Source organism: Bidens hawaiensis, unplaced genomic scaffold, assembly GCF_021521415.1.
Source record: "Bidens hawaiensis isolate Kalapana, Puna unplaced genomic scaffold, B.hawaiensis_p1.1 tig00063451_1, whole genome shotgun sequence".
In the NCBI taxonomy this organism is placed as follows: domain Eukaryota; kingdom Viridiplantae; phylum Streptophyta; class Magnoliopsida; order Asterales; family Asteraceae; genus Bidens; species Bidens hawaiensis.
The window spans coordinates 33,823-52,780 of record NW_027501346.1 but is presented as its reverse complement, the minus strand read 5'-3'; the positions used below and the strand labels follow the sequence as shown (position 1 = coordinate 52,780).

The window sequence follows — 18,958 nt, the reverse complement described above, 5'->3', positions numbered from 1 at the left end:
TCGTATGATAAAACATGTAGACATGTGGCGGGATATTATCGGCCGTGTTTCATCGGAGGCTGATGTCGTATATGACGGTTCTTAATGTCTATTTTGGGTATTAAGTGTAAGGGATGGCTAAAGTTAGAAAAGGTGTTATCGATATGGTTATTTTGGGGGTTACTATTATTCCATTCACTAATAGCTGAACATCAAGAATGTTTCTATTTGATGAAAAAGCTTATTTAAAGTCTCATATCATCGACCCATCGGCTGATAATATGGAATATAGTTCATCTAAAATGGTCAAGAAATTTGTCTGTCTTTGATAATAATAAGAAGAAAATCAATTCTAATTACTCCATTGAATTTTGAACAAACTTGTATCGAAACTTCAATAAAAATAATAATCAAGTGGCAATAGTATATTAGGAGTTTTATAAAGATTTGCATTATTTTGTTAGAATAACGAGAAAGATATAGCTTTGATAAAATATTCGTTTGTGTTTCTATAACTTGTATATTTTAGACTATGTGTGTGGAGGGGCTTTACGTCACTACCACACATGCGGAAGGAGATTGATTAATTAACTAATCTATCAAATGGGTGTAAACATTAATCAAAAGAAAACGAGAGAAATAGAAAAAGAAAACATGTGATTGGTTGGATTACTAGTGGTCTCGCCTCCATTATGTTTATTAGCACACATCAATGTCATGACACTTTCTTTGGCTTATGTGTAATGGTGTTCATCAAGTTAAAGGATGATGTGGCATGATGGTGGTACTCCTTGGAGTCTCTACAACACATAGTTTTACCACACATAACTCATTTTTGTATGAAATAAAAGAAAACCAAAGTCAAGAAAGATAAAATGGTATGTTGTAACGACATACCCACAATTTTATAAAATATATCGTATGCAAGAGTCGTCAATTTCGGTTTTGTAAAAACAGAAATAAATAAATGTAAATATTATTATAAAAAACTTTCCATTTTTTTAAGTTCACCAACTAAAGAATATACTATTGATTTTTTTAATTATCACGAAATTTATTGTCAACACTTTAATATCATTACCTTATTTAAAAATAAATTTTATTAGATAATTCTTTTTTCAATTTTATACATTAATCTTGACATTTAGGGATGACAATGAAACCCGAACACGATGGGAATACCCAAAACCCAACATAAATGAAAACCCGTCCCATTAGGGTTTGAGTTTAGTTTTGAAATTTTCGTGGGTTTGGGACGAGTTTGGGATTTCTAAATTACCCGTTTACCCGATCCGATTACCCGATACATTAACCCATTTACCCGATTATGTACCCGACATAACTTATTATTATTATTATTATTATTATTATTATTATTACTATTCAGTGGATACCTTAGTAGCAAAATAGAAAATCAAACAACATATATAAATTTATATGAAACTTGTTTAGGTAGTTATTTGAGAGATATACAGTAAATATCATTGTTCATTTGTTATAATCAATTAGTTATAATTTGTCAAAACCCGATAGATACCGGATGGGTTTTTGGTCGACGGGTGCCAGAAACTTGACGGGTTTTCCAATACACGAGTAATTACCCGACAAAAACCCGACAGGTTTGGGACGGGTTTGCTAATCGGGTATGGGTTTGGGACCGCCTAAACCCGTTCCAAACCCGACCCATTGCCATCCCTAGACATTTATGCCTAATTAAAAATTGGTCAAATATAAAAGATGGAAAATTTTTATTTTCTATTTAGTTTATTAATTTATTTTTTAATTTAACCGGAATAAGTTAGACAAATCGGTAAATCTTGACATTTATGCCTAATTAAAAATTGTTCAAATATAAAAGATGGAATGTTTATTGAGATTGGAGACTATTAAAAACTAGAAAAGAGTGGTCAAAATTCGGTTCTTAAAAACAGATATAAATTTATGTATAAATGATTGTAATTTATCATTAAAATTAAAGATGATGAATATTTAGCATAAATAAGCAATTATAGTGAATATCTAAGATTTTTTAAATATAAATTTGAAATAAGTAATAAACAATATATTAAATTGGTCAAATAAATTAATGTGTATTTAATACAAAACTTATTAACTTTCAAGTATAATCAAAAGTATATAATTTAAATTTCCAACATCCATTAAATTTGTCGTTTATGCTAATAAAAGTTGGTCAAATATAAAAGATGAATTTCAGTTTTTAAAAACATAATTAAATTAATGTAAATATTATAATAAAAAACTTTCTATTTTTTTAGAAGTTTACTTACTAAACAATATACTATTATTTTTTTAATTATCATGAAATTATTGTCAAGACTTTAGCAACATTACCTTATTTAATGATAAATTTCATTAAATAATTATTTTTTTCAATTTTATACATCAATCTTGGCATTTATGCCTAATTAAAAATTGGCCCAATATAAAAGATGGAAAATTTTTATTTTCTATTTAGTTTATTAGTTTATTTTTTAACTAGGTTATTAACCCGTGTACGACACGAGTGGAAATATAGAAATCGTTAAGTACACATATAATTTCAAATGACAACATATATTTTAATATGTACCTTCGATAAAACGCATACCTAAATAAATTACTTGAAGTCTAATTTCGTTGCATGTAACATTATTCTAGTTAATATTCTAAATTAAAAACATGAATACTACACGGGTAGGGTAGACCCATGTAGTACACCGACGAAAATATAAAAATTGTCAATTAAACACGTATGTTATTTATTTGGTTGTATTGTACATGTTGTATTTGTAAGAACAAATAATTTTATTAAAATTTTTTTAGTAGTTATATTAAATTGGATTGATACAAAGTTATGGCAATAATAATGATACGATTCGGGTAAGATAATGAAATGAAAAGAACACGAGAGAACGATAAACTTCAAATAACAATTCGTCAATAATAATCAACCAACAAAAAAGATAAATCTGTGAGGTTTTTGAAGCCGATCCAAGAGACAAATCTCAACAAAAGATAAAGATAAATTCCACAATTCCACAATTAACGACAATTTTGAAACTTAAATATGAAATTGAAATAAACTAAAAAAAAGTTAATAATGCCTAGGTCTTCATGTGCTGCTCATCCAGAATCTGCCACCGGTACACAACCCGGATCCGGTTCCTCAGACGGGTCTCTAAGCGGGTCAGTTGCAATATTGTATATTAGTAACATATTGCCGACGCAAATATATAAACTGAAGCAATTGGCCAATCCTAAATATTCAAACCATAAATTAATAAAGCGAAGCATGTAGATCCAAACCATAAATTAAGAAAGCTAAGAAAAATTAATAAAGCGAAGCATGTAGATCCAAACCATAAATTAAGAAAGCTAAGAAAATTGGCACCAATTTAAGATTTACACTATCGTTTATAGTAATTTTCTAAACTTACTGTCAACCAGTTCCATTAGATATGAGTCAACAGAGCGATCTAATGTTGGCCTCAATAATTGCAATACTGAACTAAAGTCTTGCATCATGCCTACAGAAAATAGAAATTAAAAATTGTACAACCCAAACACATATCTTTTAGTCAATAGATAATAAACTTTTAGGAAGCTTTCAACCGACCTGCACACCTAAATAATAAACTTTTCAATATCAAGAATCAATAAACAAATAAGCTAAAGAATCAATCAACATAAATCAGATTTGGTAATGGAATAAAACCTTAATCAGACCTAGATAATAAACTTTTAACACGTAATCAAGAATCAATAAACCAATAACATAGAGCAGAAAAAACCAATAGCATACCTTCAAAACGCCACCTCTGAAGCATTCCATGGATTTACCAAAAGTACCTCTACCCTGACAAACTGTTAAATAAAACTTTTATATCTAAACCCAACGGACTCATATATACCTATTTTAAATAACCTTATACCTATAAATATAGCTTTTTAATCGGATATATTGAACAACATTGGTTAGCAGGATACATGTGTGACATGTGATTTTACTTTCGCTCATGTTTGAGTTCTTGCCTAACACCTGCCATTGAAGAGCGCTCGCTTTTGGTTGGAAGACTATATCATGTGCTGTTTGAGGCCTCTAAACCAACATTATGGTGGAATCACTGTGTGTTAATCATCATCATCATCCAACATTATCGAACCCATAGCCTCAAATTTTAAATTACTATTATTATAATTAGTTAATGGAAACAAATTACAAAAACACTTAGTACATACTTCATTATTATATCTACTGAGTTAGAATTAGAAAATATTCTAACATCCTACTTTTGATGATAATAATAAAAAAAATTCATTTATTTGATAATGCGTTATTATCTAGTTTAAATAAATAAACCGTTAGAAGGTGGGTCTGGGCATTTAAAAGATGGAATAAGGGATGGAGTGGGCCTTAGGTCCATGGAGCTTATGGGAGTATAAATACCCCTTAAACCCTAATCCTTTCCACTTTTATCCATCTCTACATCATAGCCTACACCTTCAAAAACACACACAAACACTCCTATATCCCGAACCAAGATCTGAAGGAAAAGACCAAGCTCGTTGGCGCTAGAACATCGTGACAAACAAAACCTACATCAAGACTAGATCGTGTTCGTAAACTGATTCGTTTAAAGGTACGTTTATAACGAAAACTTATTTGGCTTGTTTAGTATTCCTAGACCTATATGTAAATGGTAAAAACGAATCAAATGCAACAATTTCCGTTGAAATTCGTTCATGTTTAATGGGTTAATCAATGGTATAAAGAACCGGTTATATGTATTAATCAAACGCATCATTTAAACTCTATGTTAAGAGGCTAGGATGATTTGGGGTTTGTAGGCGATGTGATTACGAGCAGATTGATGCCTATTTAGTGTTGTTTCATCGCGAATTGAGGGTTAATCGAAGATCTGGTGTATGTTGACTATGTTATGTTCTTGACGATTTTGACTTTGACAATCAGAGTCAAAGATTGGATAAGAACAGATATTCATTCGTTATGAATAGCGAATGACTGATCATTCGCTAAGCAGTTATAACGAATAAGATCCATTTAAGCGCTCTCATGATGAATGAGCCTTTCATTCGTCTCCTAGAATTCACGAATGATCTTACTCTTTCGTTATCCATCTATTCGTCATGATGATACCATGAATCAACCCATTAGTTATAGATACATTCGTGTGCTCCTGTAAAGAATGAGCCTTTCATTCGTCTCAACGAAATCATGAATGGCCTAATACATTTGTTACTCATGCAGTCGTCCCAGATCAACCAATCTTTATAACGAATGGAACCATTCATCATAGAGAATGGGATAACGAATGAGGCTTAACCATAGACCATTTTTTATAACGAATGGGATAGCGAATAAAATAATAATTTAAGAATTCTATTGAGATTGGTGTTAAGGCAGTTAATGAAAATAAAATTTTTACAAGCTGACCTGCAGCTCGACCCCAGCCAGGGGCTCTGCCCCTTGGACCCTGCTAGGGGCTGCCGCCCCTATACCCCACTGCCTGGGGCGCTGACCCCGGACCCCGTAGTTAGGGGCTACAATAACTTAGAAGTATGATATAGTTAGAAATAGTTAATTGATACTTGTGATTATTATACAGTTAGCCGTGCACAACTAAAGAGTGGTATTACTATAAACTCAGAAAGAAGCAGGATCCATGTGAGTTTCTAGCCCCACTTCCGGTAAGTGTATGACATGTGAAAGTTGTGATGTTGTATGTATGATATATGAATGTTTATGCCTGAAATTTGCATGATATTGTAGGTAAAAGAAACAAAAGTAAACAAGTAAAGGTATATGGATTCATGTACGGTTATGGTATAGTTGCATGGGTAGGTAGTTGACGAACAAGGGAACCGGACAGGCAAGAGAGAATCGGACCCTAATAATATTCGAGGCAAAAGGTAAACAGACCCTAATAATATCCGAGGCAAGAGGGAACCGGGCCCTAATAATACTCGAGAAAGTAGGGCGAAATGCTCTTTAAAACGTATAAGTATGTATATAAAGAAAGATAAAATAGGAAAGAATGAAAGTATGAAAGTAAGGAAATAAGAATGAAGGTATACACTTATGAGTGTATGAAAGAAAATAAACCCGGTTAAGTATGTAGTATATGAACGAGTTGTATGATGCCCGATTAACTAGAACTCACTTAGCTGACTTTTAGAATGCACGCAGGTGAGTAGAATGAGACAGCTAACTTGAATGGGGACACATGGAAAAGGAATAAAGAAGCTGACATCTGAAGACTTATTTTATGATGTTTAAACTCAAAGACATGTTTATTATTTTTTTTAAATTTTATGATTTATGTAATGAATGGTTGGCATCTATATATTCCGCGAAAAGTTTTGATTAACTCTGATATTTAGAAATGTGTTTATGAGTAAATCCAACATCAAAGTAGGGCACCGGGACCAAGGTCTTACATATATGCTTCGCACAAAAAAAGTATCATGAGTTTTAAGTCTAGGTAGGAACCAAAAAATATTGAATCTTTATTTTACTTTATACCCGTGCCTGGACATTTTAGTGTCATAATGACAAGTATTTTCTTCTTTGCATTATAAACAAAATGATATATCTTTATAAATGTAAATAAAAACACAAATAAAATATGTATGTTCTAATAGACCCGAACAATTCAAATTTGGTGCCCTACTTGCCCACTTTGTCACCAATTTCCTGGTTAATTCACTAAAGAGTTACTCATTACTTAATCAAAATATGATTGTAGGATATGGATCAATCCTTATTAGACAGTAAACGATGTCATGATATGAAATAAGATATACAAGGAAACTTACCGAAACAACAAAATACCTTAGATGAGGAGCCTTTAGAGGGAACCTACTGATTATCAGATTCTTCATCATCAAGTGCATCGTCAAGAAAGTCACAAACTTACAATCAGAGCAATAGTTATCAACATGTTGAAACAATAAAGAGTTCAGAATCTTTAACACAAATAGTAACTAAAAATATCAAATTTTATCTTGATCTTCATCAATAGTTCAAAACCAGTCATCTAGGCCATATATAATTACCTATAATGATCATATTCAACTCCAACTCCTGGATTAACCCAAGAACACCCATGTTATCATAATTCAAAGCATGATTCATGTGATCAAGCTAATGAAATTGGAAAGAAGTTACTTTCAGTATTGGCATTAAATTCATGTGGTCAAACTACAATTCAAAACAAACATGAAATTCAAAATTCTACACCATTAGGGTTTTAATTTCCTATTCTAATGTCGAATTAGGGTTTATACAATGGATTAAATTAAACAAATCAAGCAGATAGCAGATAACAAAGAAAAATAAATAAAATACCCATAGACAAACAACCATGAAAACACCAACAAAAGCTATACATCCCTTTAGACTCAAGTCCTAATTTTAAATCATTTTGCTCTAAATCAGTAATAATGATGACAATTTCAAGCCCATATCAAAACCATTATTAAGAAAAGTGTTTCTTTCCAAATATGCTTTATAGTCATATAGTGACTTTATGCATAAAACAGTGGTAACAGGTTATAACATGTTGAACTCAAAACTTAAAATTGTTATTTATCGTTGGCGGGCACATAACTTGATGGTTGAAAATCTTTTATTTATAATTAATCATCTATGTAACCAAATGAAGCAACATAAAACTAAAAAAAGTACGTAACTATATTGAGTCAAAGAAAATTTTTGACACTTGTTATCCCTAAAGGCGTGTCACTGCCATCATTTCTAGGATAATCTTCACCGGAATATAACTGATCATCATGAGAGAGTAGACAACAAAAGACCTTAACACTTGATAATAGGAAAGTAGCATTGAAAAAGAGAATAAAAAATCACACATTTTAAGAAATTGAATCAAAACATAATACCATTCATATTTAAGAGTGGTGTTTTCATTGTTCATGTTGGTAAAATAAATACCATTTCTTGGAAAGGCAAGAACTGGGATGCAGAATTACACAAGGGTAAAAATGAAAGTTTACCAAATAAATTATTTACAGATGATTTGTGCTAACAAAAATGTGTTGAACATTTCATTTCATGGTCATCTAAATATTTCAGAAAAAAAACTCTAAATCCATAGTACGTTTTAAAAGTAACCTCTATAAGCCAGTCGATAAGAATACCACACATTTCCCATGTATTGTCACGCTACACAATAAGTGGATATAAGTGTTGAAAGTAATGGATAATATGTAATTTAAAAAAAATTGACTTGATTGATTTATCAACAGCTAAAAAAAGTACCTCAACCACATGTAAGTTATTAAATACTGCAGCTGCATATAAGCAGACATTATGTCAAGAAAAGCTTGATAATTTGCAGCCTCCACTTTGTTAGTAATATGTAATTTTTCTGCACAATGAAATGATTGTTAAAATATTTAACACCACATATTCTAATATTGGTTAACAAAAAATTGAAGACTAATACACTGTTTGGTATGGGGTAATGGAATGGACGACAGAATGGAATGGACATGGTAATGGAATGAACAAAGGAATGGAATGGGTTATTACCATTCCAATAAAATGTTTGGTTACCACATGGGAATGAAATGAATCATTAATTTGTATTGTTGGAAGGTAAGAAAAAAATAAAAAAATAAAATTAAAATGGTAGTGTGTGGTGGTGGTGGGAGCGGTGGAGGCAACGGTGGAGGTGGTGGTGGAGGAGGTAACAGTGGAGATGGTGGTGGGCAGCGTGTGTGATGGTGGGGCGATGATTGATGTATGCGGTGGGTGGCTGGAGGTGGTGGCTGGCTGGCACTGATGGCGATGGTTTGTGGAGGTGGGTGGTGGCGGCGATGGAAGCCGATGGTGGTGATTGGTGGCATTGGCGGCGGTGGTGGGCAGCGGTGACGGTGGGCGATATGTGTGATGGTGGGGCGTTTGTTGATATATGCGGCGGGCGGCTGATGGTGCTAGGTGGCTGGCACCGATAGTGATGTTAGGTGGAGGTGGGAGGCGGTGGTGGTGGCAGTGGCGGTGGTGGTGGTGGGTGTTGATGTTGGGTGGTGGTGATGTTGGGAGGGTGGTGGAGGTGATGTAGGGTGAAGGAGAGAATGGAATGAAAAAAAAACATAGGGTATAGAAGGAATGAAATTGGGGTATTTTAGAAGGAATGAAATGGACTTGGTAATGGGTTATTCCATTTCTTTGGTCAACCAAACACACTATTTTTCATTCCCTCACAATGAGTCATTCCATTCCGTCCTCCATTCCTGCATACCAAACGCAACCTAAGTGTTAAAATGAAACTGCTTATTAAGGAGGGGTATATAATATGATTTGAAATCATACAAATAAGTTTACAAATAATGACCAAATATAGATTACAAATAATTTAAGCAAGACTTTATATTTTTAATGATATAGGTTATCATATAATTCTTAACTGAATGTTTGACTTAACACTAATTTCAACAAAAAAATTAAAAAAGAATGTTTAATTATGGCATTTATTTTAAAGAAAATTTAATTTCCGGAAATAAAACAATTTTTATTCAATATCTGAATAAAACTCAAATAAAATTAACCAACATTAAAATAACTGATCTTCGAAATCAAAATTTCGAAAAGTGCCAAATTACATTTCTTATCATATACCTATAAATGAAAAAATAATAAAAATTAACTTGATGTCGAGATATTACCAATTAACCAAAAACATGAAATAAAACTGGAACGATGGACACCCAAATTATAATCGATCGTTAATGTTAATATTCAAGAAATAAGTACATAAATCATACCCCATACATTGTCAAGGACATCCAACGATGGCTAATTGATGTAACTGTTGCAGAAAATCATACTACATACCCTGTTCGTGAAAATTACGGTTATTAAACGAAAAATGATTCAATTAAATTGATATCGAGATACGTAGCAACGAAGCGAAAACATGAAACAAAATCGGAACTAATGGGCACCCAAATCATATTCGATCATTAATGCCCGGAAGGGAAATTAGGCGAAATTAATAACCGACCGATCGTTAATTTCCGGAAGATAAACAAAATAAAACCGGAACCGATTCACACAAAAAAAAGGGTTTATTAAACGGTCTGGTTGAATCTTGGAAGATGATGGAGAAGAGAGAATTAAGACGGTGCGATAGGACTAGTAAAGTGATTAGAATATGAATTACAATTAGGTTATATTATTAAATCGGGTTATGAACTAATGGGTATTAATAAACAAATACGGGTCCATCAGAAAGAAAATTTATTTTACTTTTGAATTATTTTAATATCAAGAAATTATAAGAAGTACTTAGTATTTTTGGAAATTAGGGTAATGGATCAATAAGAAGATGCCAAGTGTACACAAACTCAATTGTTTTAATAGTATTGGTAGACTTAGCTGGAATAATTTAGACGAATCGGTAATTCTTAACATTTATGCTTAATTAAAAATTGGTCAGATATAAAAGATGTAAACTTTATTGAGACTGGAGAATATTAAAAGCTAAAACAGAGTGGTCAAATTCGGTTCTAAAAAACCAGAAATAAAATAATGTATAAATAATTAGAATGTGTCATTAAAATTAAAGTCGATGAATATTTAAAATAAATAAGCAATTATAGTAAATATCTAAGATTTTTTAAATATAAATTTGAAATAGTAATACACCACATATTATATTGGTCAAATAAATTAATGCGTTTTTAATACAAAACTTATTAACTTTCAAGTATAATCGAAAGTAAATTATTTAAAATTTCCAGTATACATTAAATTTGTCATTTTTGCTAATTAAAATATGGTCAACTATAAATGATGAAAAGTAAATTAGCGTTTTTAATACAACTAATTAAATTTATCATAATAATTTCGATAAGGAAATAAATATTTTCGTATATATGAAAACCTTCAACATGTCCATTGAATCTTGGAGTTTGATGGAGAACCTACATTGATTATAGTAAAATTAGATTACAATTTAAAAGAATATAAAAATCAAAGTGGAAAGAAATTGAGATGTCAATGAGAATAGCGAATAATTATAATATTCGACTCCCTCTAAGTAGGAGCTCTCTCTAAACGAGAGAATATCTTTTATCTGTTTGAAGCTTTTTTCTGGTTTTCTTAACAAAATTATAAAATAAAATAATAATAAAATATAAAATATTTTTGACGAGTCAAGTGACTCAATTTTGTTTTTCTTAATTAAAATAAAAAAAATTTTGTGAGTTGAACTTAACTCATTTTCTCCCTCTAAAATTGTGACATATTTGAAAAATATTTACAATTTTTATATACAAAAGGATAAAAATAAAATATAATTAATTTTATATACAAAAAGATAAAAGTCGGGCACGATCAAAGGATTTTGTAAACAGGCCTGCAAAGTTGTAATCAGTGTGGACCCGTTCAATAGTGACAAGTTTCCGGTCACAACAATCAGGAATGAAATGCATTCGGATGTCAATGTGTTTTGTCTTTGAGTGTTGGACCGGGTTTTTAAAAATACGAACTGCTGCCTCATATCATACTTAATTGGGGTGTTAAAGAAATTAAAACCGTAATCTAGCAGTTGATGTTGGATCCATATCACTTGTGAACAGCAAATAGAGGCGACATTGTATTTTGCTTCAGCAGTGGAGGTGGACACGGTGACTTGCTTCTTGCATTGCCAAGAGATTAATCTATCACCCACCCGATGTTGACTTTCGATCAAGATTGCATTTCCTCATAGTCAATATCGGTGTAAACATGCAGTACTCTAGGAGAATCTTTGGGATACCAAATACCTAAGCAAGGTTTTCCCTTTAGATACCGAAAGATACGCTTTACATCAATCAGGTGCGATTTTTTGGATTACAGTGACATCTAGCACACTGATTGACAGGGTACATGATGTCCGACCTGCTGGCAGTGAGATACATTAGGGAGCCGATCATGGATCGATAGAGATGTTGATCAACTGGAATTCCTGATGGATCTGGAGCTAGCACAGGTCTGGTAGCAATCGGAGTGAGGAAAGGAGTGGACACCTTGAAACCAAATTTTTGGACAATGTCACGAACGTATTTTCTTGATGTATTAAATTTCCGTCAACCTTCTGTTCAACTTTGAAGACCCAGAAAGAATGTCATATCCCCCAATGAACTCATCTCAAACCGGTTTTGCATGACCTCGGCAAACTCTCTACACAGTTTATCAGATATAGATCCGAAGATAATGTCGTCAACATATACTTGGACCAGAATCTGATCATCCTTTACCTTCTTGATAAAGAGAGTTTGATAGATAATGCCTCTTTTATATCCATTCTTTAACAGATGTTCTGCTAGTGCAACATACCAAGCACGAGGTGCCTCGTGAAGGCCATTAAGAGCTTTATCAAGATGGTAAACAAGGTTTGGATGATTAGAATCTTCAAAACCTAGCGGTTTCTTGACATTGATCTCTTTTTTCACTTTTCCATACAAGAAAGCGATCTTTACATCCATTTGATAAACTTAGAAATTCATGTATGAAGCATAGGACAAAAAGAGACGGATTGCCTCAAGCCTAGCTACATGTGTATAAGTTTCATCGTAATCAAAACCTTCACTTTGAGAGAAGCCTTGTACAACCAATCTTGCTTTGCTTCCAATAGTCACCCCCTTATCATCTTTCTTGTTCATGAATACCCTTTTTGTCCTAATAGGTCTTTTATTCCTTGGCCTTTTTACTAGTCTCCAAACATGAAGTTTCTTGAACTGCAATAGCTCATCTTGCATAGCTTCAACCCATGAGTTTTGGGCCTCTCTGTAGTCCTTCGGTTCGACCTATGAAATAAAACAAGCAAAAAGGCATCTGTTAATGGTACCTGATTTGCTCCTTGTTTGGATGTCAGCAGATGGAGAACCGATGATGTTCTCTGTTGGATGACTTCGATGGATGGGTAATGAAGGAATATCGTCAACAATGGTGACAGGCTCTCCTCGGAGATTAACCGACAAGTTCTCTACGGGATGAAAAATGTGAGGAGCATTGACAAGAACATCAGCGGCTGATTGAATGAAGTCAGGTTGATCAACTTGGTGTTCTTGAGCAATTTGTTCATTCCAGAGATTTTCACCACGTGGAACAAGAATTGCATCGATGGGAGTTGATGCAGTATTGTCAGAATCACCAGTAGCATGTTCTTCATTGGCAACAACAACTTGAATTATTTCTTCTTGATAGGGAGGTGTGGCAACGGATTCTACCACGCTTGGGGCTACTTGAATATCTGTATAGGTTCAGTCTGATGCTAACCCACATTGTCGGCATATTGAAAGGAGTCTTAGGAATCAGTGTGAGATACATCTTCAACTTCAACCATATCAGTTGAATCAGCAGATTGAGGAACAAGATTGTTTACAACTTGATTATTTTATGGCAGAGGATCTGGTGGTTGTGCAACAGGTGGTACTATTCTGTTGGAAGGCTTAGTAAGTAGACTCACTTCAGGCAAACTGTTGATAGTGGATTGCATCAACAGAGATTCGGGCAAAGAAAATGGAACTTGAGTTTTTACAGGAGGTGGAGTGTACATGTCACGGAATTGTTTGAACAAGTAGTCATAGTCAAACAACCAGTCGCGTTCCGTGCGAGCATCAGTAGTGTTAAGCTCTTGCCAATCAACATTAAATGATTCTAGGATCAAATTGGTCTTCTTGTTGTAGACATAATAAACAGTTTTGTTAGCAACATAACCAACAAAATAACACTCATCTGCATTTTCAGCAAACTTTGGATCAGGCTAAGCACCAGTATGGAGCAGGGTGCATGGACATAATACCATTCATATTATGTGCTTGAATAAAAAATCACACATTTTAAGAAATTGAATCAAAACATAATACCATTCATATTTAAGAGTGGTGTTTTCATTGTTCATGTTGGTAAAATAAATACCATTTCTTGGAAAGGCAAGAACTGGGATGCAGAATTACACAAGGGTAAAAATGAAAGTTTACCAAATAAATTATTTACAGATGATTTGTGCTAACAAAAATGTATTGAACATTTCATTTCTTGGTCATCTAAATATTTCAGAAAAAAACTCTAAATCCATAGTACGTTCAAAAAGTAACCTCTATAAGCCAGTCGATAAGAATACCACACATTTCCCGTGTAATGTCACGCTACACAATTAGTGGATATAAGTGTTGAAAGTAATGGATAATATGTAATTTTAAAAAAAATTGACTTGATTGATTTATCAACAGCTAAAAAAATACCTCTGCCACACTTAAGTTATTAAATATTGCAGCTGCATATAAGCAGACATTATGTCAAGAATAGCTTGATAATTTGCAGCCTCCACTTTTTTAGTAATATGTATTTTTTCTGCACAATGAAATGATTGTTAAAATATTAAACACCACAAATTCTAATATTGGTTTACACAAAATTGAAGACTAAGTGTTAAAATGAAACTGCTTATTAAGGATGAGTATATAATATGATTTGAAATCATACAAATAAGTTTACAAATAATGACCAAATATAGATTACAAATAATTTTGGCATGACTTTATATTTTAATGATATCGGTTATCATATAATTCTTAACTGAATGTTTGACTTAACACTAATTTCACTACGTGAAAATTAACCTTCGGTCACACGAAAAAAGTGTGGCCGTAGGCCTTTAGCCACACACATTTTGTTCAGGTCATATGTGGCCAAAGGTCGCGACACCGTGGGTATGATATGGCCACACACAATTTTTTGTGGCCTTATGTGGTAATAAGTGTGGCTAAAGGGTACATGCATTAGTTACTGGCCAGCAAGAAGCCTCTTCAATAAGTGTGGCTAAACGCTAGAAAATGGCCACATGACTATTTCCTATGAGTGACCATTGCAAGTATATAGCCACATGAATTAATATTTCAGCCACATGAATTTTACAATAATGTGGCCAATATGGTTGTGTTAAGCTTGCATTGTGACCTATACCATGTGGATATAGCAAAGAAATGGCTACTTAAATTTAATAATAGAGTGGCTAACTATATGATATAGACACTGGATATTATATTAAAAGTGGCTAAATATGTTTACTTGCCACTCAAACACTCCTTTGTAGATTATAGTGTGGCTATTGTCTTACCGTTTGTTACACATAATGCTTTTCGTAATTGAAAGTGTGGCTATTGTCTAACTTTTCGTCACACATAGTGAGGTACTGAGTGGCTAATAATATCATATAGACACTGGAGGTTATTGTCAATGTGGCTAAACATGTGAACTTGCTAGTCAAAAACTCTTTTGTAGTTTATGGTGTGGCCATTGTCTTACCGTTTGTCACAAATAATGCTATTCGTAATTTAAAGAGTGGCTATTGTCAAACTTTTCATCACACATAGTGAGGTACTGTGTGGCTAATCGTATCATATAGACACTGGATGTTATTGTCAATGTGGCTAAAAATTTGAAGTTGCCACTCAAACACTCTTTTGTAGTTTGTGGTGTGTCCATTATCTTACCTTTTGTAACACATAATGCTATTCGTAATTTAAAGTGTGGCTATTCTCAAACTTTTCGTCACACATAGTGATGTATTGTGTGGCCAAACATATCATATAGACACCGGAGGTTATTGTCAATGTGGCTAAAAATGTGAAGTTGCCACTCAAACACTCTTTTGTAGTTTATGGTGTGGCCATTGTCTTACCGTTTGTCACGCATAATTCTATTCGTAATTTAAAGTGTGGCTATTCTCAAACTTTTCATCACACATAGTGATGTATTGTGTGGCCAAACATAACATATAGACACTGGGGGTTATTGTCAATGTAGCTAAAAATGTGAAGTTTCCACTCAAACACTCTTTTGTAGTTTGTGGTGTGGCCATCGTCTTGCCGTTTGTCACACACAATGCTATTCGTAATTAAAATGTGGCTATTCTCAAACTTTTCGTCAGACATAGTGATTTTTCTAGTGAAGTTTGATCTCGTTCCGCCACACAAACAAAAACCAACTGATGAAAGTGTGGCCAATGTTTTTGGTACCCTTTCGTCACACAAAAATGTTTTTGCTGTGACTGATGGTCATTTATAGACTCTAATTTTTGTAATTTCAGATGTGGCTATTGTCTTACTTTTGGCCACACCTATTTAATGTGTTCTATGTGGTCAAATTGTGTTTAATTAGGCAATATATAATTATTTTTATTTTTTATGCAGTAATATAAAACAGCTATAAGCAAGCATGACAAAACGAAATTAGAAACAAGTTATATTAACAATAATAATCACTTAAGCAAATGTATATGCAAAATATCTTACAAAATACAAAAATAAACGACTACCTATATACTAGCTAAGACGTCGGTTTTCTTGGCACTGCTCCTTGTCTTCTGTTTGGACACCCTGTCTATCGTTGTGTACTTTGCCTTTGCCTTCTTGCCAGCTCTGTATTGTTCTTTTGAGGATGGGAGTGGTGGTAGCTAGAACAACAAAATATGTCTTGTTCTTTAATGTCATATTTTGTAATTGAATATAACAAAATAGTAGGCCTGCAAACGAACCGAACGTTCGTTTAACTGTTCGTGAACCTTTCGGCGGGAAGTTCGTTTATGTTCGTTTATCTTTGTTCAATTACGTTAGTTTAGATTATAAACAAACGAACATAAACGAACACAAGTGTTTGTTTTTTAAACTAAATGAACATAGATATTTGTTCGGTTTGTTAAAAGGGAACAAACCTCCTGGTCACATAAGATTAGGAGTTCTGGCCAAGTAACAAAAGTACCACGTGCGTTGCCAACAGTCACAATTTCACCTGCCTCACAAGTAATAATTGCTTGTTCCTTTATGGCTTCATCAATACTAACTTTATAGCAACCCACCGGGATTGCTTTTCCATGCAACTGTTGTGGAACTGGTGACCAATGAACTGTACCACGTGCCACCTTGTTACTCTTGTCATGCACACACAAACAACACTCATACACCTATCAAGAAGCATGTGAAATCATGTTGAAGTCAATATTTATTATAAGGACATATCCATGGATATGCCATGTTGGTGGGAAATTAACAATGTTTCGCGCAGTACCTACATTTTTTCAGCAGGTGGGGAAGCTTCATCCGTAGATACATCAACTTTTCTTTAACGGCTTCTCCGTTTTACCTTAAAACCAATCAATGAATCAGCTTATGGATGGAAATCAATCAATAATTAAAGGGAAACTGAAATTGCCAAATACTTACTGATGGTTTTTTCGAGCCGTTACTATCCAGAGTGTGGTGTAGTTGTGTTGATGTTTCGTCAACATTGTTCTCTACAGGCTTCATTGGTAATATAAAAGAAACTGGAATTGTTAGGCTTATTAGGTTATAAAATATAAAAACTGAAATTGCCAAAATACTTACTGATGTCGCGCTATGGGGATCGAGTACCGTTTGGTCAACATTTTTTCCACGGACTTGGCCTGCAATTCGGTAATAGAAAATGAGCACACTCACATTGGAAACGAATTATAAAAAGTTCTGAAATTGTCAAATACTTACTGATGTCGCGATATAGGGAGCGAGTACCGTTTCGACAACTATTTTATCCACATACTTGGCCTACTATTAACTTATGCAAAATCAGCACACTCACATGGAAAGTTAATTATTAAAAAAAATCAATCAAACTGTCAAATGCTAACCTGAGGAGCGGACTTTTGTTGCACAGCCTCACCTGAGGTTAAGATGTATCCACACAGAACTGGCCTACAAAACAATTTATTAGGTTATGGAAAATGAAAAATCACATGGAAAGTTGTAATAAACAAAGAAACTGTCAGATACTTTCTTGTGCTGGCATTTTATTTTGCGCCATAGCACTAGTACTTTGGTTAGAACCAACCTGATTGGGAACAGAATTTACCTACGAATTGTGACAAAAACAATGCCAATTATGTATGTCGAATGCATTAATTAATATGTAGCGTACGTCACTAACTTGACTTGCCGACACTTGCGGCAACAATCCTTCGAGATGTCTGAACCTGGCCTCAAATGCTAACCGTTCCTTCTCACGGCTTGCTAGCATAGCATTCGTGGATTCAAGTAGAGTCGTCAACTTGTTCACCACTTCATCTCTCTGCACCGCCTCATACTCAAGTTGGGAAATCCGTTGCTTAAACGAGCCTTTTACCGACTCACACCCCAATATTCACCTGTTGTCAGTCCGTACCCAATCCCTTTTAAAAACCCACCTTTCTCTTTGCCAAGCACTAAGGTGACGGCATCTGAGCACGGTTCAAGTGTCAGGGCTCCGGAGGCGATCTGCTCCTCATGCTGAACCTGCAAGAAAACAAATGTCAAACTGCCGATTCATTACAAGCATAAAACGTTTGATTTCATGAACTACTGTAAGTAAATAAACACTTTGTAAACGATTAGGTTAAAATATGTTATATATTTGTTCAAACTAGTCTATTACGCTTGTAACATGCTTATGCACAAAAACATATATAAATATTATAATACGCTAGTAACACGCTTATTTCTCCACATCAAGTGTTGAGACAAGTTAGACAGACTCAAGTTTGTTTGACACCAATATAAGGCAATGGATTGACTTTAACATGATTTAAAAAGTTTAATACTATAACATACTAATTTGGTTGCCACGCATTCGACAACAACATTCTTGTATGCACCATCTTTGTCCTCCCTTGCTTTCATCCACATTAATGCACGGCCGGGGATCTCATCCGGTACAAGTTCCTTGATTTTGACCTTGTAAAATATTCAAGAGAAAGAAGCTGACGGTCATGCATTAGACACACAACCAACAAATCATTGAACTAGAGAGAAAGCAGCTGACGGTGATTACCTGTTTCTCTCGAAGGTAGGTATAACCCCCTCGTCCCATGTGATGATCAAAAACATTCTTTGCTCGAGCTCCCTTTGATGAAGCCGATTTTTTCTTCAACCACACATT

The 18,958-nt window shown here is 33.8% G+C and overlaps 1 protein-coding gene across 1 annotated transcript in view; it reads right to left on the bottom strand.

The window, feature by feature from the left end:
• Positions 1-12,105: 12,105 nt before the first annotated feature.
• LOC143603955 (uncharacterized) overlaps positions 12,106-18,958 on the bottom strand; it is a 39,157-nt gene continuing 32,304 nt past the window's right edge. Inside the window, exons 4-8 of the mRNA XM_077080592.1 lie at positions 14,254-14,285; positions 14,107-14,157; positions 13,476-13,772; positions 12,562-12,813; positions 12,106-12,480 (exon numbers count right to left, since the gene is read on the bottom strand). Of these exons, the coding sequence (XP_076936707.1) occupies positions 12,106-12,480; positions 12,562-12,813; positions 13,476-13,772; positions 14,107-14,157; positions 14,254-14,285 (1,007 nt within the window). The remainder of the gene's footprint in view (positions 12,481-12,561; positions 12,814-13,475; positions 13,773-14,106; positions 14,158-14,253; positions 14,286-18,958) is intronic.